Source organism: Hyalella azteca, unplaced genomic scaffold, assembly GCF_000764305.2.
Source record: "Hyalella azteca isolate HAZT.00-mixed unplaced genomic scaffold, Hazt_2.0.2 contig7125, whole genome shotgun sequence".
Lineage (NCBI taxonomy): Eukaryota > Metazoa > Arthropoda > Malacostraca > Amphipoda > Hyalellidae > Hyalella > Hyalella azteca.
In genome coordinates, this window is record NW_025937256.1 from 140271 (window position 1) to 167329 (window position 27059).

At 36.0% G+C, this 27059-nt stretch overlaps 1 protein-coding gene across 1 annotated transcript in view; it reads right to left on the reverse strand.

Annotated features, from left to right (window-relative positions):
• The window catches only part of LOC108674566 (homeobox protein OTX2), a 42747-nt gene extending 24700 nt beyond the window's left edge, over positions 1-18047 (reverse strand). The window contains exons 1-2 of the mRNA XM_047881128.1: positions 17347-18047; positions 4785-4824 (exon numbers count right to left, since the gene is read on the reverse strand). Coding sequence (XP_047737084.1) covers positions 4785-4803 — 19 coding nt within the window. The 5' untranslated portion in view covers positions 4804-4824; positions 17347-18047. The remainder of the gene's footprint in view (positions 1-4784; positions 4825-17346) is intronic.
• Positions 18048-27059: the final 9012 nt, after the last annotated feature.

The following is a 27059-nucleotide window of genomic DNA, read 5'->3' on the forward strand; positions in this document are numbered from 1 at the left end:
TTCAGCGTGGGATGTATGGTGGGATTAATCTGAACCAGCTTAATGCGCAACAGCAACGAGGAGTTAAAAAAATAATGTATTAACAATTTTTTAGAGAATCGTAATCGCAGAAGTTCATTGAAAAAATTTTTAACCGTATCCTCATTCAAGGGTGCGAATATGATAAAATCTTCACAATTGAACTTTTGGTCAAGACTCCGATAAAATATAATTCAGTACTCACTGCAGTGAGTGACAGAGGGCGCATTTTTTCGTCGACGAAAACGTGAAGTCACGGACGGACGTAGACAGACGGACGGATATGGCGAGCACAATAGTGCATTTATTTTCCCTAAATGAGAAAATGCGCTAAAAAGGACACAAAAATGGTAAAGAATAACACAAACTATTAAGAAATTAATTGGAATGGACATTATTTAGAATCGTTGATTAATATTCATTGTGGGCAAGTTATAAATCATACAAAATTGCTTTCAACGGTAAATTTTATCATTCCCGGAAAGACTATTTAGGCATTAATACTAAATTATCAATAATATCCGGATTATCGTCATCACTATAAATGGCACACGACAGGTCACCTCCATCAGGCCTACAGATTTCTCCGTGGCTCCATCGGATTTCTCTGAAATTAATTAGTGTTCCAGGTCCTCAATTAAGAATTACAGTGTCTAATTACCGGCGCACAATAGCGCATATCCTAGCGTCTCTTCCTCATAGCGTTTAATCCCCGCCAAGCCAAAAATTGCGTTACGATCAATAATTGGCGCAGCTCCAATCAGTCAATTCAGGCCCAATCAGCGGTGATCAGGCACTTCGAGAGCGGCTCGTCGCTTTAATCCCTTCCACGATGAGCGCCGATATCGCTTTCCCTGATACAGCTATAGGGAGGGCCGTCGACGGTAGCTAAAGACAATCATTTATGAAAGAATAAAGGAATGATTATGAGGAATAATTTAAGGTTAATAAAATAAGATCATTAATAAGTCAATGAATGGTGGTTAAGCACTGCTCCTTAGCAGTCTAGTTTGTCCGTTAGAAATAGTTTTTCAACGCTCCTATATATATACTGCATTCCTTCTATTACCGTAAAATATGTAATATGTAATCAACGATTGTGAAGTACGGCTTATTACCGGTCTCTCAATTTCCATAGAGTTCGTAATTTTGATGGTCTTAATGCGTGGCTTCGTATAAGGCAATTCAAGTAAAAATAAAATAAAAAATATAAATGCATAAATATGTAAATAACTTTTTTATTTATACTTCGATACGGTACTTTGAGTACAGTAAATTTTTTAAATGCTTTATGGTAATTGTGAAGTACGGTTTTGATGATTTTGAAGTACGGTTACAAACAGGAACATCAATAATATCCATGCACCGCGTAGAACAAACTTAAAGTTCCAAAAATGGTAGTAAACCACAAAAGTATTCCAATTAATACCTTGTTAATTAATAATTAATATGACTATACAATAGAATTCTGTTAGTTTGATGTCAGAATCTCCATATATAAGAATTTTCCTCAAAATAGTTATTGTTTTTGCATATGTGTGTGTTCGTCACGTAACATCCTGGATATTCGCAGCGCTAACAATAATGATAAGAATAATTTGGTGGTTGCCCTAGAAAACCAGCAGAAGAAGAACATAAACTAGTAAAAAAGTGATCATTAGTAATGATTTGAAAAACAGTTACTATCCAGAAATTTCTTAGCGAATCTTTTCTGCGACGTATCCTGAAAATCTTCAATAAATTTTCTTCGGTTATCAGTCGTTTCTAGTTTCTTGCGAGATAATTCAGATAAGAAAACTCGTGGAACGAAATCTGCATAGTCATGCAGCTGTCGTGGTGACTCGACAGGCTTGTTTGTCGAGCTCTGCGTAGGTGAGCGATCAGTGATAAGAATAATCACTATAATAACTTGTTTATCCTCAGTTATTCGTAATGGCTTCACACCCGGATTACTACATGACTGGACAGCGAGCAAACAGTTTCTTATTTTTTCTCTTAGAGTGGAATTCGTGAGTTAGTTGGACGCCAAAAGGAATATTTTTGAAGGCATCTCGGGAGATTACGTTAGGTGATGTTCCATTCCGGGGAAACCAGCTGAAGGAGTTCGATAGATGTTGATTTAAAGGAAAAAATATCTGATGCAAACTCTTCTGTATTATAATTAAAACCTTAATTAAATTAAATTGTTTAATAAAAAGTGTTTAATCAAGTGAATATTGATTAAACAATTAACAGTGATGGTCGAAAAAGAAACAATTCTGTTACTCATTACAATAAAGATGGGATAGAAGATAGAAAAACAACGTCATTGAAAAATATAAAAATAAAGAGATGTGAACGGAAATATTATCGTTCTTAATGAGAACAAAAATCGGTGCTGGAAAAATCATAAATATTCCTTGAAGTACAATTGCCCGGAAAATTTGTTTGAGAGATTTTTGAACGCGGCCGAAGTTTTGAATAGAGATGGAGACGCTATCAAGATGAAGAGGTGTTTAGAGACGAGTCCTTCTTATCTTATCTCGGTTTGGAATCCGGGGCCAGGTAAAGATAAGGATAATTACGACAGCGAGAGACTCCAGGCCCGTGGCTTGATCCTTCCCATCGGCGCGGTGTAAAATTTCGGTGGTGAAATTTGTTAAGAAAATGAGGCTCTCTTCCTAATAAAATAGATTAAAATTTCAACTGAAATACAAGAACATAACTTGAATTTTCAAATTAAAGAATGAATTATTATTATCGTGAATGTTTTAATAAAATTACGAATGAGCATGAAGGAACAACATAAATTACTTGCAACTGGAATTATATACGGTAGGTTTTGAAATTAGAGTCAGTTTTGTAGATTATTTATGATCAGTTTTCGCGGTACGTCTGATATTTTTTATTTATGTTCATGTAATATATGATATTTCTCATCATTATTCGTGTTATATATACTTTTATTATTGCTGTTCGGTCATCTATATTTTTACGCCCGTAGAATATCAGCTTTTTCTTCGTGTTGAATAAATGGTTGTAGTAGACGAGGCTACTCATAAGTACGTCTTAAACTCACAACTTGCAATCAATAATCATTTCAAAATTCATGCCAAACTTCAAGTTTAACTTAAATTATATCGCACAGGCGAAAATTACGATATGAAAAGGATTACATATGTGCAGCCATGAGCACTTTCAATTTTCAATTTTTCTTCAGCCAGGTTATGTGATATCACATGGAGCACGCGTGAGGCAGGTTAATAATGAGTCGCATGGAGCGCATGTGAGGCAGATTTTGGTATCACATGGAGCACATGAGGCAGGTTTTGGTATCACATGGAGCCTCGTGAGGCAGATTTTGGTATCGCATGGAGTGCTCATGAGGCAGGTTCTGGTATCGCATGGAGCCTCGTGAGGCAGGTTTTGGTATCACATGGAGCCTCGTGAGGCAGGTTTTGGTATCGCATGGAGCCTCGTGAGGCAGGTTGTGGTATCGCATGGAGCCTCATGAGGCAAGTTTTGGTATCGCATGGCGTGCTCGTGAGGCAGGTTTTGGTATCGCATGGAGCCTCGTGAGGCAGGTTCTGGTATCGCATGGAGTGCTCATGAGGCAGGTTCTGGTATCGCATGGAGCCTCGTGAGGCAGGTTTTAACGCTGGCGTCTTTCAGAGAGTGAACGCGTCTGGGCAGCAACAATGGCCGAGCGCCAAATCCCGACACAATGACGAGTGACCGGTCAGAAAGCCTATAATGGACAGTCCCTATAGTGGCTGGACAATAGCGGCCAGTGGCCAGTGACTGGAGAATAGGGACCAATGGCCAGTTACTACATAAAAGCGGCCAGTGGCTAGTGATTTGATAATATCTTCCAGTGGCCAGTGACTGCTTGGAGAATAGGGGCCAGTGGCCTGTAGCTGGACAATTGGGACCAGTGGTCAGGAACTGGGTCATATGAACAACCAGTGGCCGACTGATAAAAGATAGGTGTTCAGCGATCAAATAATATAATGCAGTAGTCAAATTATTCAATTATGAACGCAGAGAGCTAGTGAACGAATAAATTGGCAAGTGGTCAGAGATAAAGTCTTGAAAGCCAGTAACAATGACTGGTGCAAGTGACCGAATATAATCGGCCATTGGACAGTTACTGAAGGATAAAGATCACTGGCATACGATTAAATAAAATGCCAGTTTACAGGAAAGACAGCGACTATTTATAGGATAATGTGGTCATTGACTTGAGATTGAATGATATATACTGACCGATAGTCAGGAATTAAATATTAAAACACAGTTATTCTTGTCTAAATAACAATGACTGTGATTCGGTGATATTTGGTGTAGGGGTAGTGACCCCTGCACCTAAAAATGCCTTGGACCAGTGACCGTCTAGAAGCCATTAGCTGATAATTAATGACCGTTGCTCGCACATGACGGCTAATGATTAAACAGATAATATATCTTAATATATATTGGGAATAATACTGAGAAGGTATTTCGGCGTCTAACGTTAATACGATGAATGACAGTTGTAATTAACCGTCATTACAACTGTCATAAAGAGATAGTTATGGTCGAAATTAATGCTTCAGAGTCACCATAATTGAGGCTCTTTAGCAATTTTTTTATCAAAAGCAAGTACACCATCGCTGAAAACGTAGAAAAAATGTAATTTATTCAAAACCGGAAGCAATTATGTGATAATATTATTCACAAAACTATAGCTATGTATATAATATGTTTGGTTAAGCCATGACATAATTAAATTCTAGAAATGTGCTCACCTTGAGCCGAAGCCCACATTGTTGGAATTCCTTCGATGACCTGAAATATGAAAAATTGTTAATTTAACGTTCAAGATTAAAAGGAGAACACTGTAAATAGTTAAGGCTTGCCATGCAACATAATAACGAATATTTATAGCATATAATTTAATATGCACAAGTTCGTGTCGCTTAAAAATTTCTAATTCGAATCTCTTGAGTTCATATGCATCGATCAGTTCTAAAATTATTTTTAAAATTCTCAATCTTGAAAGATGAACAAAATGGCGAGAAAATTTGAATATAATCTATATTCGGTGATGTGCGTACATTTTTATTAATGAGATTCATGTTAAAAATTGTTCTAAAATTGTTATCGATTAGGCAGCGTCCAAAATTAATTAACAACAATGAGTATATAGTTCATTTTAATTTCATTTTATTTCGGACAGAACCACGCCGAATTTTCACGAATACATACACACGCGGCATCTTTCCTGGAGTGTACCAACATCCATAATTCTAAATAATATCCCCTATAATAAAACATGCACAAAAAATCCTCAGCAAAGCAGCTTAGAGAATATTTAGGATCGACATGGCTGGAGATCGTTCGCGATCGCGCGAGTTTGAGTTCAACGTCGAGCAAGTCCCGTAGGAATAGCATTGAGGACACGGACGACCAATCTCGAAACGCAGGGTTCAGGTCGTAGTATTTTCTGACGTGATTTTTGTTCGAAGTTAATGCATGCTGCGAGAAGAGAACGCCGGGCTTTTCTTGATATTTCTTCCTCGCTGCCTGGCCGCTCGCGTACGATGGAACAGTACGATGGAACAGAGCAGCACGGAGGAGTGATAGAAACAAAGAGTTGAACTTTGGTGAGTGGATTAATGAAGCTTTCAATTTAATTGGTGAAGGCAATCAATAAAACAAAATGGAAAGTCTAGTATTTTCATCGTTTTCTGAAACTATTTGAGTAGTGAAAGAAATCCCATTGCAAGATTGAACAAAATTTATTCAGCAACCGGGACATCACGTGCAAATGAGTGGGATAAATGAATTTTGTTGAATATATACTAAAAAAATTTACAATGATGAAAAAAGTGATTCTAATTTAAGCTTTGAGTAAGAAAGAGATATTCGTCCGCTTGGCTTGATTTATTTCTAGTTTTTAAACACAACAAATGCGGCCCAAATATTTTGCTGTTATCATGCCCCACGTCACAAAAAAATTAACTCATCAGAGCCCAACCTCCTCACTTATACCCCGTCTCTCCACCTTCCGTAGCTAATGCCCAAATGGTCAGGTTAGGTTGGGTTTAGTGGAGAGCCGGGGTAAGTGTGGAGGTAAGGCCAATATGGGTTTATTTTGTGGAGACAGGTTCGAGCAGTGGCAGAGCACATACAGTTTCTAAGGCTACGAACATTTAATCGCATAGGCTACTAAGCCCTCCAGCTTGTCTATCCATGGAAACAAGTATAAGAAGTTGAGAATTTTGGCTTTCTGTTCTCAAAGTCGTATTCCACCTTTTTCACCCACCCCTTTTCTGCAAAACAGTCCGAAACAATTTTCCAAATTGATTAGGACTATTGCATGACAATAATAATTGAATTTCAAATTCCGTACATGGACCCCCAATGGTCAAGAAAGATCATATAAAGTTAAGATGGGGCGCAAGGGCGGTGAATACTTCTTTTATATTAACCAGACCAAGTGACCATATCATTATAGTTAACACTTGGAACTTGACGCCAGGCAAATAATCAGTCAAGGGACTACTGAAAGTGACTTCCGGGTTTGTGTGAGTTCTGTAAAGGAGAATTACATTTAAAATAATATTGGAATAATTTATTCAACATTGCAATTTTTTATTGTAGAACACGGCAGATGCAAGTAGTGATATAGAAAAATCTGAATACAACGCAAACAGCCTCAACTTTTTTACATGCTTGGAAATAGTGCGGGCACAAACAGCCTTTACTTTTTTACATGCTTTAGAAAATAGTTCTGACACAAACAGCCTCAAATTTTAATTTGTTCTAGGAATATTGCGGATACAAACTGGTTCAATTATTTTTCTACTTTAGATACAGAGACGTTGACAATAGGCCTCCATATTTTTTTATATTTTATGTGTAGTGGGGACAAAACAGCAAAAATGTTGTCAATTCCTTATAGAAGCAGTGCAGCTTCAAACAGCCACTATTTTTATATTCTAAAGAAACAGTGCGGCTGTAAACAGCCTCAAGTAAAGGCCAAAATAGCAATGCAAAAAGCGCGCTCGAGGTGTCAGGTCGAGGCGCTGTAGACGGTCGCTCTGCGTGAGTTCTATTCACGTCCAGGATTATATCGCCGAGGGTGACGAAGCAACACACTATGTCTGCTCAATTGAGGCATCCATCACTCAAGCAATACCCGAATAATCGCTGAGAAATGGCCAAGAATTAGGGCCAATTTATGCTGAGCGTGGCAGTGAATAGTGAATACTCGGAAATGTTTTTTGATATGAATATCTTAGAGAACCAAATATGAGATCTCTTAGAGAACCAAATAAATATTGATATGAATATCTGAGATGTGGTCAGATGATAGTCAGTCATTTTTTGCGTTTTTTTCATAAAATGTGGTCATTTTTCCATGAAGACATTTTCCCAATACTATACGATTGGATATTACAAATCTCCTAATCAAACTAATATCGAATTCGTCTCGAATTTTTCAATCATTCCTACAAATATATCGGTTTATTATTTTTCGTTATAATTAAACGCAACTAGAGTTATTTAAATCATTATCGCTCCACTTATATGCGAGCATCACACTTGTCCTCGCATTCTTCTGTTTAGCATTGAATGTGGTCAGTTTGAACTCTGTGAATGAATAAGTTTGTTCCATAATTTTCTGCTAGGGGATCGTATCAAAAATTAAAATGAAGACTTTCGTTCCAACTCCCATAGAGATAGCAAGTTAATAAGATTGGAAATACAATGTTTTTCTGCTGATGTTTGTAAGATTAGCATTTAAGGTTATATATAGTTAAAATGTATTACTTTTCCTGTAATTAATATTTTTGGATAAATTGAATCCACGAATCAATATTTAATTTAGAGTAACGGATGTGTTCGATGATTTTGAGAGTTTTTGAAAACAATTTATTTGAGACAAAAAATACGAGAGCATAAAAACACATCAAGGAATGAAATAACAAAATACACACTTCGCTTGTTATGCAATCTCTTTTTTTTAAGGTGAACATTATATCATTTAACAACTAGTGAAGGAGAAGACATTTTTTTACCATTTCACGTCCCTTAAAAGATTGCGCCAAAGTGATACAAGCTCTAAATCAGATACGCAGACTCGAACATAAGTGCGATTGCGTGAAGCTTGATCACCAATCACTGACCATTCAGAAGAGCATTCAAAGTCGAATTCGAGATCTGTATACGAGTTCGCTGTAATATTCCTTATCTAAATTTTTCTCAAAGGGTCCGTTGGATGCCTGCTCTCATACTGCTTCATCTTGAGGCATAGGAAAAGTGTCAATATCCCAGTTGCCGACTGCATGTTCTCTGAAATGGTCACTTGATGTCGATCGAAAACAAACACAGCAAATGAGGAGCGAAGATGGATCATGACACCTGCTCATGGTATCATGCGACACCTCGTCTAGTGAACGAGAGACCACCTAGAGGTTCTCAGCAGGACGCTACACCTGATCCGTGCCGAAGAGTGTGATGGAACGATGAATTTCTGGCAAGGCGTAAAGGCCTGGAATGCTCTGGAAGCAATCAACGACAGAGCGGCACTGTTGGAATATGGACCAGTCTGCGCCAACAGGTCCATGTATAGCAATGGATAAGAGAGACTGCAAAGCTGCCCTTTTGCTTCTCATCTGATACACTGCACTGCCAGGTTCGATGGCCGCGTAGATGAAGTCAAACTGAAAATTGATTGCATCTGATAGAAAATTAGTGTAATGCTAGCTTGTAGGACAGCATGGATTTCTGTTACAATTTTGATTAAATTGTAAGATTATTCAGATTATATTAGTATGAAAAATTTACCACAGAGTTAAAATTTAAAAATAGTCTTAGAACCAAGGAAAATTTAGATGATATACGCAGCACGCCTAGAAAATCCCTTCATGTATGATATAACATGAGAGGTTAATCACACAAATAATTTCAATTTTAAATGATGACCTTCGCATATAAAGGCCGGAAGACTTTTTCAATTACAAAATAAAATCGGGCCCGGAACGATGTTAGCAGTTCCGCAGGAGCATGGAAGTCGGGGACTCGTTACTTCAACTCTCGATTGGATCGTCTCGACTTGACACAATCGTTGAGAATCAAATGGATCGGTGCTCTTATCTTGGAGTCGGGTCACGGAGTCAGCCGGAATCCCGCCACCGTATTTGTCGATCGGCAAGTGCCATGCCTAGAGGAGGTTCAGCCTAAAAATGATATATGAGGAATAAGAATTGAGGCAATCGCCAGGAATTTTGCGCAAGTGGAGTACAGGAGTGTTTAAATTGAGTTGCAAAATTTAATGAGGTAAATTTATTTGACATTTGCTCGGTGAAGAGTCGAAATTTTGAATTAGAATAGACAGAAATAATTACAGAACAAACTTGGATGACAAGTAGGCTAACGCTGCATCTATAGAATCGAAAAATTTCGAAATTAAAATGGGAGAAATTTGACTCGATTTGATTTGCAATTTTTTCTTAAACACATAAAATTTATCTCTCTTTACTGGTGTAAACAGTTCGAGCAAAATATTACCACACAATGCTCAACAAAAGCGTCAAATTAATTAAAGATACATTCAGAACCTAAAGCTGAATCTTCAACTAGTACCAAAGGAACTACGTAAAATTTCAATTCTATCATTTGTCACACAAATACGAGGCATGCTTTTAAGTCAGTACCGCTTTGGAATTAAAAAAAAAAGACGTGCCAAGATATCGCAATAACTTTATTTTTACACGAAAGCCTGTACCTTAATCTACTTTTATACATAATTTCCGTGAATATTGAGGCACTTGTCATAACGTGGCACCAGTTTTTAAATACCTTCTGATAAAATTCTGCCACCTTACTTGTAAACCACTGCATCACAGATGAAGAGTGCAGTGTGATGCATATGATACAAAAGCGTCAAATTAATTAAAGATACATTCAGAACCTAAAGCTGAATCTTCAACTAGTACCAAAGGAACTACGTAAGATTTCAATTCTATCATTTGTCGCACAAATACGAGGCATGCTTCTAAGTCAGTACCGCTTTGGAATTAAAAAAAGACGTGCCAAGATATCGCAATAACTTTATTTTTACACGAAAGCCTGTACCTTAATCTACTTTTATACATAATTTCCGTGAATATTGAGGCACTTGTCATAACGTGGCACCAGTTTTTAAATACCTTCTGATAAAATTCTGCCACCTTACTTGTAAACCACTGCATCACAGATGAAGAGTGCAGTGTGATGCATATGATACATCAAGTGCAGTGTGAGGCATCACACTGCATAAAATGCCTCACACTGCACTTGAAGAAACACGTGGGCGGTCGGCGTCTTCAAGACGATAACGAAGTCAAAACATTTGTGATGCAGTGGTTAACAAGTCAGGCGGCAGAATTTTATCAGGAGGGTATTTAAAAACTGGTGCCACGTTATGACAACTGCCTCAATATTCACGGAAATTATGTAGAAAAATAAAATAAAGTACAGGCTTTCATGTAGAAGTAAAATTATTGCGATATATTCACACATCTTTTTAATTCCAAAATAGTACTGACTTGAAAAACATGCCTCGTACTTCCAAATTATAAGGCAAGCAAGGCGCTCGTAGTACCCATTCATATAGAATTCATAAACATATAAGTTAATTCGAGATTAACTGAAAGTACTCTTCAGATGACAAAAAGTATCAAAATATTCAACAATTTTGTAGGAGCCATAAAATATTTCCAATTTAAGGCTACTTGCCAGCGCACCTGCTTGCTATAGCCCCAGGGGTTGCCCACAAACAGGAAGAGTGCAGGAGGGGATGGGAGGGAATCACGTCAAATTAAGTCAAATTAATCCAATAGAGGCCAGTTTATTGATCAAAGCGGCCCTTGAGGCTGATCATAGCGGGGTAATGAAGTGATGGCATTAGCAACTGACGGTCATTTAATCTTTAACCGACGATGTGCTGCCGGAATTTTTTGTAGTTTCTTGGTGGGTTTCAGCTGATATTAACATCAACTTTATTTATTCAGGGAGCAAAATTATCATTGAAATTGTTGGTGATTATATTATTCTGGTAAACATTTATTATATATTGAGTTTCAACCGTTTCTCATCCAATAGCCATTGTGACCTCAAAAGACAACTTTTCGTCGAGTTGTATATTCGTAGAATGCTTATGTTACATGGAGATGCAACACAGAAATGCTTCACAAATGAAAGTTTTTTCTACAAAAAAAATTTTTCTACAGGTTTATGAAAAATAATGGTACTTATTTTACGAAAATGATGAAAACGTTCATCGTTATTTTATATAAGAGTTAAAAATGGAGTTTTACATTCTGAATTCAGAAAACAATTCAGGTTATCGATATAATAGCGGTAGGCGATGAAAGTCCATTTCTGGCGATGTTAAATATTTCCGATCGCTTATTTTATCTAATATTTGTTTGTTCAGTTGAACAGGATTGTGTTATACAACAGTTAAGCCTTCGCGCTGTATGAAAGGCACTACTTTTACCTGATTATCTGCTCGTTACTATAAACCAGAAGCATTCTCACCATTGGTTTAGAATGCACTATTTTTCGCGCAATTTCTCATTTATGAAAAAAAATTCATTATTGTGCTCGCCATGTCCGTCTGTCCGTCTGTTTGTCCGTGACTTCATTTATTCGTCGACGAGAAAATGCGCTCTCTGTCACTCACCGCAGTGAGTACTGAGTTATATTTTTTTCTTAATTTTCCCGGTGATAATATGCGCGATGTAAATTCAGTAAAGTGACTCCGACTCCATCAATCTTTCGGAATCCCCCATAACCAGCCCCTAGAGGCACTCCCCTGCATCGTCGGCAAACACTGGAACCTAACCAATCTGTTGATTTGCATGCAGTTCTAACCAAGAGAGCGCAAACGAACGGAAGCGAATTATTCACGGAGATTGAGACATCGGTTGCCTGTTCAAACAGCGAGGGAGGGTCGTTGTCACCCACTTGTTTGATGGAGATTTCGGGAGACAATACAGCAACACTTAGACACGCAGATTTTCAAATGTGGAAGCTGGACTTTCGGGCATTTATCGGAATAATTTGCGTCTTTTACGAGATAAGGGTGGAGGAAATCGGCACAATAATCAACAATAAAATTATATTTATAATTCTGAATAATATTTATTATAAATATTTTTGTGAATAATAATTCACATTTATTATGTTACATATACGTTTATAAATAATGTCGATGTTGAGTTATAATTGTGATCAAATCTGAACAGACTCAATAAATAACATTCAGGAGGAATCATATCAATACAATCTAACTCTTGCATTAATATTGTTGTCTTCACGTGTTGGATTCCAGAGCGTCTCCAATCTACCTTATATGCCTCACTTTTAACAGCCTTCATCAACTCCAGACACGACAACATCGCATATCTTCGCCTCTGCTCCTCTTAAACCGAGAAATAATTTTCTTCTCGGCTAGTCATTTTCCGGACGATTGATTCCGTTCAGCCAGCAGTCCAGATCCACGGTCCGCGGTTCAGGCCGGGGCTCAGGGCTCAAAAGGACCCTGTGACGCTTTCGAAGAATTCTAAAATAATTCACACATCTCGAGCTCGTGAAGCATAAGCGTAGCGCTCCATTCTTGAGACGTAAGTGCTCTCATTCATGTTTAGCTAAATGCCGGCCTTATATGGGACGATTGAATTTTAGAAATGTTGGGCTCGTTTTAACGTCAAATTTGAACAGTGATATCAAAAATCTATATAATATATTTTCCTCGCGAAATTGCTTATGAATTCTTTATCCCATGTCTCCAACTCACAATATATACTTTGGAATTTACTGGGAAAAAATCTCAGTAACATCGTCATCTAATAGATAGCGAAACACCCACACTCAATGGCGCCATACAGCTCAATTTTACTCCTACATCTGTGGATCACAACACGTTTGTCTTGACAAAGCATACATACAATCAAACTTATCGATTGCGTTAGCTTTTGGTCCTCAGCAAGCGGTGTAGGCATTATTTGGAAGTTTGCGATCTGTCAACGAAAACCTACCGACAGAGGGCGCGTAGTTCTATGAAAGATGCGCTATGGGGAAGCTTCCATTGACGCTGCCACGAGGTAGCATTCTTGTTGGGCTTAGCCTACGCACTAAGCTGGAGCTTATGAACGAAGGTGGTGCATGGTCGCGCAAACTTACGTATATATGTTGCTTACCTAGCTGGACAGACATTCTGGTGCGTACCTAATGATTGTACTTTGATTATGAGTGAAGAATCTGCATGTAGCGTAAACCTACGTATGTATGTTGCTTACCTAGCTGGACAGACATTCTGGTGCGTACGTAATGATTGTACTTTGATTATGAGTGAAGAATCTGCATGTAGCGCAAACCTACGTATATATGCTGCCTACCTAGCTGGACAGACATTCTGGTGCGTACGAAATGATTATACTTTGATTATGAGCGCTAAGGACCTGCGTGGTCTCACTAAATTAAATAATTATAGATTAAAACCTAGCTTGACGAACATTCCAGCGCATACAATGATTTTATCATGTGTGCCGACGGTTCAAATACGCAAAAAATATAGCGGTGTATTCAGTGCACAAACATTGTCACTTCCTAAAATTCATGCAGGCTCTATTATAATTTTACTTTTACGGTTAACTATCGGATATTCAGATTTAAAGCAGGAAAGGAAATCTAAATTTTGTGTCCGCTTCAGGAAGAATTATTTTTTACTCAAGTGAATAGCAGTATCAAATTATTGATACTGCTATTCACTTAGATTTTAACTGAGTTGCTATAGTTGTAATGAGGAATTTTAAATATATTTAATTGCATTAATTTCGTGTCTCATACGAGTTAACTGAAGACGATAAAAAGGTTTTTCATATTAAAAGAAAGAAACACTTAATAATTTTCAGCAATAATCTGATGATTGAAAACTTAACTCAATCGTGCGAAATGGTTTCTAAACAATTTCGTACTACAGAATTCCACCGGTTAGCATTGAATAAATTTTTATACTTGAAATAATAATATTCGCTTATATCTATCCGAATAAATAATTCCATCTTGAAAATTTTTCCCATTTCCTTACGGATTCATGCAAAAAGATATTGATTTTTGTTCATTGACATAAGCTGTGGGTTTGTTGATTGACATAAGTCTTCAAACGACATGTAAATTTATTGCTATCTGTGTCTACAGGACATGCGATGCTATAAACATTAACTGAACAGATGAAGCTCTTAATATCAACAGGACTGTTGAATTCTAATATTAAGAGAACTGTTGGGGTTGTTGATAACACCTGGATGATTGAGACTATTGATATTAACATGTTTGATGATGCTGTCACTATCAACAGGAGTAATGCAGCTGCTAACAATTAACGGGACTGGTCAGACTGTTAACATATTAACAGGACTGTTGCGGTTGTTACCAAATAACAAGACAGTTGAGACTGTTGACATTAACAGGACTATTGAGACTGTTGATTGTATCAGGACAGTTGAGACTGTTAATATCATCAGAACTGTTGATGCTGTTCTTACTGACAGAATAATTTTCAGTTGACACTCTGCAGTAAAGTGGCCGCTGTAGGCAGGCGCATGGCGATAGCGCGTCAGCCGCGGCGCCACGACACTGCGATCATCGGATGGCAGATGCTAGCCATATTAGCCACACATATTTGTCAATCATGTCCGTCATTTCTGTTTACCAATATATTAGTCATACATATTTGTTAATCCTGTCCGTCCTACATGTTTACCAATATATTAGTCATACATATTTGTTAATCATGTCCGTCATATACATGTTTACCACGTCGGCGATAAAAAAACGCTTAAAAGATAATTTATCCCGATCAAATTAGTGTCGATGATATTTAAAGGACCATAGCAACAAATTAGCAAGTGATACAGTTTTTTATAACAGCCATTATACTGAAGATTAATCTACATTGTCATTGGAAATGGGCTTCAGTATGATGCAGAGAACATGCCTTAACAAATTTTGTAATAGATATATAATTTTATTCTATACCTTCGATGATGCGGAATTTATTTGTAAAATTCTTGATACTCGTCAATTACCAACCCTATATAAGTACCATTTATCCATTTTTCCCTGATTATCACTTCCAAATGTCCTTTTTATTCAATTAATCATACCACCACCGATTATTATCTTTGATTATATCTATCATCAATGATTACCCTCGACACAAACATCACTTTCAATTGCTTTATACAACAAATAAAACACGTAATTATATATACTCTCAGTAATGACTACCATTAGTATTTTTTCATCTAATAATTACCATAGCATTAGTGATGCATGCACTTATTAATTGGCTACCCGTGAATTACTGCGACTCATTACGGTCAGTCTCCCGTCAATAACAACACGTAATTATCCTCCGTAATTAAAACTCGTATTCAACAAGAGCTCAGTGTTGATAGCATGTAATCAGGCTCAATATCTTCCGCACAGTCCCCAGCTAGTTGGCTCCAAATAACAACATTAAGGCCTCATTTACTAATGATTATTGCCTGATGATTATTTAGATTAATTATTGGAATCGTGGAGTTGTCTCCATGTTCCCGTACCGTGCATATACATACGAGGTCAGATTTTCATATAAACAATCAAAGTATCTGCAATTACGGGGATCAGAGAGCAGCGTTATAATGCAGTGTTATAATGAATTACTGCATTAACTCACAAATGTATCAAGTCATAAATTTTTTAAAATAGAAGAAGGTTTACTTTAAAAAAATGAGATCAGAATTACACGTGTGGATAAATTACCACTACATATAAGGTTAATATTACCACTATACATTCAGGTTTGTGTGTTACTAACATATACACACAAACCTGAAACTATTTTTTACAGGGATACTAATTGCAATGAAATGCGCTCTCTGAGAAGAATTTTTTTTACTATAAAATTTTCGTCTGATTTGACTATTCTGAAGACAAAGTTTTATGTTCTTTCAGGATTATTCCTTTAATTATTTTCAGCGATCTTTCAATTTTATGTCGAATTAAGAATGCTGAAAAATAACAGAATTTTCTGATCCAACGAATTCGGCGATGATTGCTGCGCGCTTGATTATAAGCTATAGCTGGGATTGCATCGTCTTAAATTTACATTTAATGCGATGTATTAAATGTAAATCTAATAAATAAATTTATTATTGTTAAACGAATCAAATTTCTTTTCCGGCTTTGGAAAAAACAATGAAAAATAGTTAGTAGGGCAAAGCAAATTGTCGTCTTTCCGATCACAAACAGGTTGAAACCTATATATGTTTTTATAATAAACTTTTCGAATATAATTAAGATAGATATAATCAAGAATTGATTCCTTCGACGCAGGAATAACTAATGAAAAACCTGTTGTTTGAACAAATACAACAAGCTATAATAGAATCGAGACAAGCAATATAATAGACACGTGCAGCTGAGGCAAGTTATAAAGATTAGTTCACCCTTTTTGTTTAATATAAAATACCACTTGTATATAGCAACAGTTCGGTACAAAACTACACCACTCTAATAAAAGTACACGTACAATATGAATATGAAGTAAAGGGACCAGCACATCTAATTGTCAATTCCAATAACAATCTTATGAAAATGTAACTTAAGAACTAAACATGACGACCTTTTTTTTCGAAAATTATGGTTTTGAACTGAATAATATTTTTTTCATTGTACCATCGAAGGATTCGAATATATTGGAGCTGCATTCACGTAATTTATTTGACAAGCTGCTCGCAAGATTCCTAAGTTTTTATATGCAAGCTGAAACTTTTTGAATTAACATGAACGTCTTATATGCCTCCGTAAAGAGATAAAATTCATAATACGGAACTGTGGGAACTTGGAGCACAATATTGTACAATGAAAACGATCACTAAGCCCTAACGGAATGCACGGGTTACTTCTGAATTTTTAAAATCATGTTTGACTAATTGATTTGAAAATTGAAAAGTACCTTAAATTAGCCACAGTTAATGACTGACAGGACGCACTTGTGACAGGAAAAGAAATTGATCCAACTTTGTTAACACATGAGCGAGTTGATCCAAATTACATCACTTCCTGCCGTGACAATCCACCTCAGTTTCAACCCAATATATTCTGGCACCGGAACAATCGCAGTGCATGACAGTTAACTTTTAATAATTAACAAACATGATACATAATTTGTTAGCGGACAGATCAAACCAACAAAATTTATGAATCAGAACATGTACGAGTTGTTGGTCGAGCTTTTGGAGGACCATGACACGCAAAACGTACCTCAGCGTCACAGTTGCAGGAGTACAGTTGTTCCAGATCACAGATCGGGGGAGATGAGAAACTTCTACCTGCTTTCAACACATCAAGCGACGTACTATATGAGTTAACACAAGCAAGCTTAGACTACGGTGGTCCAGGGTGTGTTTTTCTTGATTGCAACTTTAGAGCGAGGCTTAGATGTGACTCCCACGGCATTAAAACTTGCGGGAATTGAAAGAGAGACACCACGGCAAAGTTTTCAATAGCTCAAACATATTCAGCATAAAGGCGACTGGTGCACAGGGCGGAGCAATGTGTTCGCTGCGCACGTTCACAACAGCAACTCCTGCCCATATTCTTAGTGGCTCCCCATGTGGAGATAAGGCCAATGGCACAGACTGGGTGGAGCGTAGCGCTCTACACGCAAACTGACGAATGCTGCGCCAGCGAGCGAATGCCGACAGCGCTGGGTTTGACCAGACTCCTCAGTTCTGCCGAGTCCAACAAAAATGACCAATATTTCAGGACCTTCTAAGCATTTTGTTATTTTATTCCTATCATCATGAATGTATTTAGAAGATAACACGTCCGGCCAGAACTAGAAGGTTATATGCCTTGCTGGATTAGGGATAAGTTCAACAAAAGCAACGATTTAGGACGTATCCCCACGACGGCAGCAGACTAAAACGCAGACTTCGCAGGAATTCTAAACGCGCTCCTCAACTTCGGAGGCTTCGAAGACATACTGAAGTCCGCGTGACTTTTGAAAGCGTTCGTCTAATGCAGAGGCTCCATTTGCGAGAGGCGGCCCACTGCTTCTACACGCGCTTTGGTCGAATGGCGTTGCGCATCTTATAAATAAAACTGAATTATATAGTGTGAACTCACATGCATTTTTTACGCTTATATGTAAATGATTTTAATTCTGTTAACATTACTTGTATCAAACATTGGAATATTTTAATATTAAATATATGAACTCGTTTTTGGTGTAAACAGATCAAACTTAACGACCGTCCTCATGATAACGTCTCCATTGCAGAGAATTAATTTAATTTTGTTAACTAAACTGCGGCATTTCCATTCACTTCAGTCAAAGGAAAATCCCAGTGCTAAACAAATAATAAAATATTTGTCATATTGTGCTCCGACTTGTTTTAAATAAATATATTCAGTACTGAATGCATAAATCATTCATAATGCACTATGCTTGGGGCTTCAGCAGGCAATTGATTTCAAGAAATTATTGAACTCTAAATTATTACCAACAAATTTGTATTTGATGAAAATAAATACTGAATAAAATTTACTTTTCTATACCAAGGAAATTTCATGAGAGATGAATTTATATTTATTCGAATTTCTTTTAAATCTCGTAATTTTAATGAAAGAATTTTATACTTATTTTAATCTTTTGATAAAATCATTAAAGTTAAAAAAGATATTCATTTTATTACACCGGCCGAACAACATAATACATTCAAAATATTTCACAATTTCGGTGCGTATGATTGCATGGCTATACTGAATTGATTTATTTCTTTTATCAGTAAAGTAAAAAGGTATACGCATCTAATTTATGCTCTTGTATTAGCTGTTAGACTTTCAGCTTGAAAAATTAAAAAAAGTTTTTCATGCAAGTTTATATATTTCCACTTTATAGTCGATTGCTCTCTCTTTAAATGAAATTTATTCACGTGAGTTCAGATGTGTTAAAACAAAGCAACTTTCATGCATAAACTTGTAAACCAGATGAAAATATTAAACGATTGAATCAACTGCGCCTTAATTGTTGCAATAAAACCGATTATTCGTTTTAATTATGGCTATTGGAATAAATTATCTCAGTCGACAGAACAAACAAAAAATGCCGTGTGCTTTTCTTACACCTTTTTATGCCATGGACTTTAACTGTGGTGAAGACACAAGCTCTAAAAAACTCATTGTGTTCGTGAAATGTTAGTTTTCATTTCACGGAGGTTATGCTAAATGCGAAAATTAGAAGAAAAAATTCCCAACAGAACGTATGTGTTATATGCGTGTGCTATTTCGGGATAATGAGTAAACACTTTTTACGATACTAAGCATTCTATTAGCTCGAACTCCAATTAACATTGTATTGAATATATGCGAAAACTTCTGTATGCTCACACTCGTATACGATCGCTTACCGACGGGCTGCATCTAACTAATTTTAACTATGAGACAATAGACAGATTATTTTATATAGATAGCCATCTAGTAAGTAATATAATTTATACTTTAAGAAATATAATTAATAATAATACTACTTCTATATCACTTTCTAATATGTAAATTAATATAACTTACTATTTATTTTAGTTACAAATAGTGTCTTTGGTAGCAAAATCTTGGTGAAGTAAAACATTGCAAATTAAAAATCATTCTAAATCCCAGAAATTTCAGCGTAATACCTGGAATGCCTGCACGTATACAGCTGCCGGTGCGCGTATCGCAGGAAGTGAAGTTTTTTTGCGATTTTAGAGATCAAGATTTATTGCGTAGTTTTTTGCTCTAAATTTATTTTGATTATTCCCTGCTTAAATGACCATAAGCACAGGACGAACTAGCACAGCAAATAACGTAAGAAAAATCTTGCAGAATAACGACCTGCTTTTTCATTAATCTTATCTGCAAGGAATAAGGAGAACCAGTGCTGTCCACGACGCAATTTTGATGCCTGCTTAATAACAGCTTTTACTTATAAGTACAGTCGGCTGTCTCTTAGATGCTCTTAGATGCTCTGTTTTGTGCTCTTAGAGAGTTTGAGAGCGGCTCTGTACTTTAAAGAGTTTGCATGATGCTCTGGGCTCTTAAGGAGCAAGAGCTCGAGAGTTGCTCTGTGTTCATAAAGAGCAAGAGTTTGAGAGCTGATCCGTACTCTTAAATAGCAAGAGCTTGATAGCGGCTCTGTACTCTTAAAGAGTTTGCATGATGCTCTGTGCTCTTAAAGAGCAAGAGCATAAGAGCTGATCCGTACTCTTAAATAGCAAGAGCTTGAGAGCGGCTCTGTACTCATAAAGAGTTTGCATGATGCTCTGTGTTCCTAAAGAGTAAGAGCATAAGAGCTGCTCTGTGCTCTTAAAGAGCAAGAGTTTGAGAGCTGCTCTGTGCTCTTAAAGTAGACTCGTTGTTTGGCCCCAGCCTTCTTATTGATCTCGTCGAGAGCATCCAAGCCCAGCTTCCAGCCAGGGCAGCTTGCAAGCTCTCTATATTCTCATTATTTCGGTTAATATATATTCTTTTTTTATTAGTGACATATAAATTACTATATCTGTGTTCTTAATGAAAGCAATAATAATATAATAAATAAAAATCATTCTGCCGTTTTCGCTCAAACTTAATTATTTATGTTCAATTTTCATTAAGCGTGTTATTGAGACTATGTTTAATAAAACTATTTCTGTGGTTAAAATTTTGATTTACTGATTTTTTCGAAATAAGGCTTTGCTGCAGCGCTCTCAGCTGTCGGATCCGCTGTAAATAAATGTCTATTCTCAATGGTTCAGCTTATGCAATCAGCATTACATACATTAAAAATATTTCAAGCACTTAGCATAAAATTAGTTATGATTTGTAACAATGTTAATCGCAAGGAATTCATTGGATATTAGTACAACGTATTTTATTAATCATCAACTTTATTTGGGCTATAATATGTCTGAGATTTGCCTCTGCTAGCGTATGTAGACGCATGATTTGATGCTCTTAACATCAACGTATTTATTTAAAATGCAAACCATTCAGACTATTATTGCAAATACTTTTTTGACTTGCATCGTTACTTTCCCGCTGCTTACTTAATTCTGAAGGCTATTAATTCGTCTTTATAAAATTTGTTTAGCGTTCCTTCATTTATTTTGAACTGATCAATCTTTACTAATTAGTATTGTATAAAAAATTAATATTCTATTAAAGCAATTTGATTCACTGCTTTTTTTTTTACAATTCAGATATACTGAAATATAGACACCAGAGTCCGTAGATTTTTTCATATTTCCTTTAGCTCGTGTCCTATCATCCGGCAGGGAGGCGTGCTTCATAATACAAACGTTCGGTAAGCATAAACCAGCTCGATTTTTTTTCGTAAGTTTAAAAACATTAATTAAAGTCAATCATAATATAATTCTGTTTTAAGATGTCTGTAACTCAAACACTAACACAGACTATCGGATTGCTTGTAACGCTCCAGCGCGCATAATGTGGCTATCGACTATATAGAAATTACGACGACAAACACGTGAGCAGTGTGAGTGCTTGCATATATTAAATTACCCTTAAAATTATATATTAGTCAAATTAACAGTTAAAGAGCATTGACTTTTCCATGAACGACTCAATTAAAATATATTTTTTACGCTTTTTTGTGGCCACCTTGTTTTGTAAATGCCAAAATCGATTAGAACACTTTAACGATTAGGAAGTGACACAGAGTATGGCGTGAATGTCACGTTTAGATTACTTGTGCAGGATAAGATCAGGATACGTCGGTGGAAAGGAATGATCAAGTCACTTATGCTAAAGAAATAGTCATGATACTTCAAGGGAAAGAATACAATTAGGACTTCACTTTTGCTAAAGAAATAGTCATGATACTTAAAGGGAAAGAATACAATTAGGACTTCACTTTTGCTAAAGAAATANGAAACAATTAGATGCAAACAGAATGCGGACAAACGATAATGCACGTAATTTTGTTACGTTTTGTATGCATATAACCATAGACTGCTTCCAAGATAAAATTATTGCCCGCATGCGTTGCCAATTAAAGCAGGACTTTTATTCACATTTACCAACATCACTCATGAATCACTGCACAGCTCCGCGGCTACACCTCTTCTCGGCAGCAGTTATTTACTGTCGTGAATTTCCAATCTGTTTATCCACTCTCGTCGTTTATTTGATGATATTTGCTACTATTGATCGTTCCTTTCCATATTCCGTTTCCATATTCCAATATAATTATTATTCCGACCTCGCATTTATCTGTAATTATCACCACAGAATGTCTTTCACTTTCACTGTGTCGTTTAGTTTAATTAGACTCCCTACTTACCTTGTAAATTAGTATTCATTGCAAATCTGTTTTTTATATTATGAACGCAAATTGCACCCTAAGTGACACAAAACAACAGGTTAATTTATGTAAATACGTTATTTCTGTTCTTGCGTTTATTACAGTATTAATTATTCAAATTTATAAATAATTGCGAATTCTCTGAGACGTAATTCTTGCTGCTCTATAATTTCTCGATCTCCAGAGCAAATTTAAGCGTAAGGAACCGATTAAACAAATCTAATTCTAAAAGAACATTATCTATGGAGTAGCATCACACCGCGCACGTCACCACTTAAAAACAAATTATTTACGAATAAAGTATGGCCAGCCATGTGACACTAGAAATACCCTCATAAATTCTCCGATGGCTTTTATTGAAGCTGTATGTGTCGGGCCAGAGATGGCATCATGCCGCTCAATTACGCATGTAGCGCCAAGCGTTCAGTGATACGCGTATCTTCTTGTCAGTTGAGTTCACTGCACCACTGCACGCTTCGGTTGCTCTACGTCGAGCCGTATTACTGTCTCTTCTCATGAAAACACTGTGATGATTTTTAGATCAAGAACTCATCTCATAAGACACTAGCTACACTAGAATTGTCTGGTAACCGAGAGAAGCAAGGATTGTTGACTCGTCAATTAGATTCTTTTTGTAAAATCAAAGAATGAAACAATACAAGTTTAAAAAGAAATAGTCGTCAATTCTCAGGTCAGAAATGCAACTAAAACATTCTTTCTATCCTAGAATTTTTAGTCAACCGAGAGAAGCTAATTTTTTTAATCACATATTCAATTCTACTTGCATATGAGATAAAAACTGCATGTGTAGTTTGTGTACTTAATTGCACGTATTCTAATAGTCAGAATTTCCGAATCTATAGTATTTTGCTGGGCCCAAAAATATTTTGAAACTTGAAAATTAAAGACAAATTAAAATTTTAATTACAAAATATTTATGTATATTATCAAGATATTTATGTTATTTATTCGAAAAATTAGGATCAATAAAAATTCATATAATATAAGCCTTTTTTGATGTACGATTTACCAACATGTGCAATTAAACAATATATTCAAGTAAAAATTTAGAGGTATCATTTACATGTTCATGCATAAACAATGTCATGTTATATTATGAACGCTTCACGAGCCCTGGACATTCTAACATGTCTGTATATCTGGAGCGCTTTGCATTGACATGACTTAACATGACGGGTGTTATGCCAAGAGATACTCTGCTCCTATGGAATGAATTGCAGGCCTCGTGTGAGTGATGCTAATTACGTTCAATTGGTTTGTGGGACGCGTTTGATGAATACTTCGAAATCCTATTTGATATATTAAAATTCGTAGTCCAACTCTACTAGAAGCGCAAAATTTACATAAAGAAGAGTATTGTTTTGAGTTACGAGGAATAAATTTTCGGAACTATTTTTGTTCTGGAATGGTCGTATTTTTATTTTAGTTAATGAGTTGTGGCAGGTGAGTAATTTGTCAAAGAAGGTTCCATTGAAATAACTTAATTTTATTAGCCAATCTCTATAAAGTTTAAAATAACAAAAATTATTAATTAAGGCTTAGACTGATAATTCAAAAGTTATTTTCATATGGGCCTTCGAGTTCAAAAATATGGTTGTAGAGTAATCTTGATAATTCTTTTAGATATTAGGAACTTGAAAAATACTGAAATTACAGATTAGATATTAAATTAAATATTGAACATATAAAATATTATATCATCAATATTAAACATGCATATTAAATTACATATGAAGCGAAAGTAAATGTGATCGCCGGTATAAAAACACTAGGATCTCGATAATAGATGATGGAAATGACTCGATTTGTTCTATATAGATATTATTCAAGTACATTAAAAATTACCGAAAGTTTCAAGTAAGAAATTTTCACCGCCAATATGTTTCCTGAACGTTTCCTGGTAGAAAGCAATGATGATTATAAGATGAAAAATATATTTTAATATTTCAGTATGATGTTCATATAGTATTAAATAATACCCTCAACAATGTCATTTCTCTACAAGAGATCACTATTGTCACTCCTCATGAATGATAATCCACGTTTCCATGCATAAAATTATGACCAACATAATGCAAGCTCACAAATACCGCATGAAATTATGTTGCCGGGTTCCCATCGACGACAATTGCTTCTTCCCAGCCGAAAAAAAAGAAACAATAAGAGACACCGGTTTCGAGAATCTCAACTGAAACTCTAAACCAAAACGTTCACTATAAAATTCACGGAATTATTATTTAACGGCTTAACAATTTCAAACTATTTTCAAAATCGATGAATGTATTTTTTTCTTCTATACTCCGTAACATTTCCGCCAAAATTTCACTAGAAAAATTTTTTCCACTATTTCCTTGATAATGACATTGTTGAGTAAGTTCAAGAGTTTTGTATCACTACGATAGAACAATGCAGCAATATCCCGCAGTTGTGGTCGCGTATCCGCGTAACTCTAGCACCGCGCTCAGAGGAAGGGCTTATGAGTGTGACGTTGCGTATGCGGAAGACGCGTTGCTGCTGCGATCCGGGATGCTGCGACACCGGATGGTCAGCATATTTTTAGCGCATTTTCTCATTTATTCATTTCTGAAATAAAATTCATTATGAATTTTATTCACGCTATTGTGCTCGTCGTGTCATGTCCATCCGTCCGTCCGTGACTTCCCGTTTTCGTCGACGAGAAAATGCGCTCTCTGGCACTCACTGCAGTGAGTACTGATCTAATTTTTGTTTATTCAATTTAGAAAGTTATGTTATGGGGAATTATTGAAATGTATTAATATGCGAATTGTTGGAGGTAATTTACAAAAATAATTCAACTAGCGAATAATAATATTTAACTGAAATTGACCCTTAATATACCACATTGTACGTAGTGTGGTATATTAAGATTCATGTTCAATTAATAATTGAGTTGTATTTTATTGCTATTGAAATAGTCTTCATTCAAATTCTTTTAATGACTATAAGAACCTCATCAATTTCTCGTAATGGGAAAATGATATTGGAACATTTCAATTTTAGACCACAAAACAAACAAGGAAATAAAAATGTAGAAACTGCTTTATCCCGATAATTTTTTTGATGAACCGCGACGTTTCGATCCCTCGCTAGAAACTGAACGGAATGATGCAATTTCCTGATCTATAAATATGTATTTAAATGATCATAAAATCGTTATTAACGTGAGAATGGATTCCTATCTGAATTAATTTGTCAAATGACGAATAGAATTTCTACTAATTTGCTAAAATTATATTTTCATTGCTTTGAATTTTTTCGTTCGTAGCCACTTTAAAGTTCAGATGAATGTATATTTATTATCTTGCGTGGGAGGAAAATCAACCATCAGCATTTCCAGCAGCACGGAAGCAGTGCAATAATCCTGTTAGCAGGCACCCGTGCTGGCAGTACGAACATCCTCATAGTAATACAAGTGCTGGAAGCTGATACATCGCTTGCTGTAATTAATGCCTCCGGTAACCTGCAGTACTTCCTGTTACGGATGCTGCGGAATCTGTGAAGTGGTGAGACAATATTTTATTGTTAAAGAGATATGAAAAAGATAGCTAATAGCATTACAGTTTATTTAATAATTTCTTGTCTTTGCAATATAGATTGCTGCGGGAAAATAATTCGTTTGATATTAGGAGTGAATAATGTGAATCAAAATTGTATATGGGATTGTAATATTCAAATTACCCTTTATTGTCGCACACTGGAATAATGAAGTCTTTTAATGAAGTCTTTTTTAAATGATTGTTGTTTAAATAATATATGGATTTAGTGTGCGAAAAAGATGAGGGTACGATATCTTGAAATAAAAAGTTTAAAATTCGCAAATAATGTAATCCTTCATCAAAAATGAGTCATGTGAATTGTTATGCCTTGAAAGCATGCTCAAGTTTTATTGTTGTCATGTCTAATAAACGTGAATAATCTAAAATGAACTAGTTTTTAATAAACATGGTGTATACGGAATAAATCTCTTATCAAACCTATGTAAAGTCTGAGTTACGAAGTTCTCGTTAGAGTTTCAACTTGTTTTCCCATAGACGATCTTGCCGAGAGCGCACCGAGCATTGTTCGAGGTACACAATTGCCTGCGCGTTAGCATTGTCACTTTTGTGAAGCGTATTTGTTTTCGATGGTCACACTTGCTATTGTACAACTGTGCCTTCACTAACTGCTGTACATGTGCCTTCACTAACTGCTGTTTGCCAGCTATTTATGGACTCGGTCCAAGTGACTGTGAGAGCTGGAAGAAATGGGCTTCGCGAGTTCTCACACTATACAGAGTATGCATGGTACATAAAACGGTAAATAAGTGGTATATAAAGGTAATAAATATATATTATACATGGTACATAAGACGGTACATACATGGCACATAAAACGGCACATACATGGTACATAAAACGGTTCGTACATGGTACATAAATGGTACATAAAACGGTACATACATGGTACATAAAACAGTGCATACATGGTACATAAAACGGTTCGTACATGGCACATAAAACGGTACATACATGGTACATAAAACGGTACATACATGGTACATAAACGGTACATACATGGTACATACAGTAAGAATGGTGCCTACGGAGGACGGTAA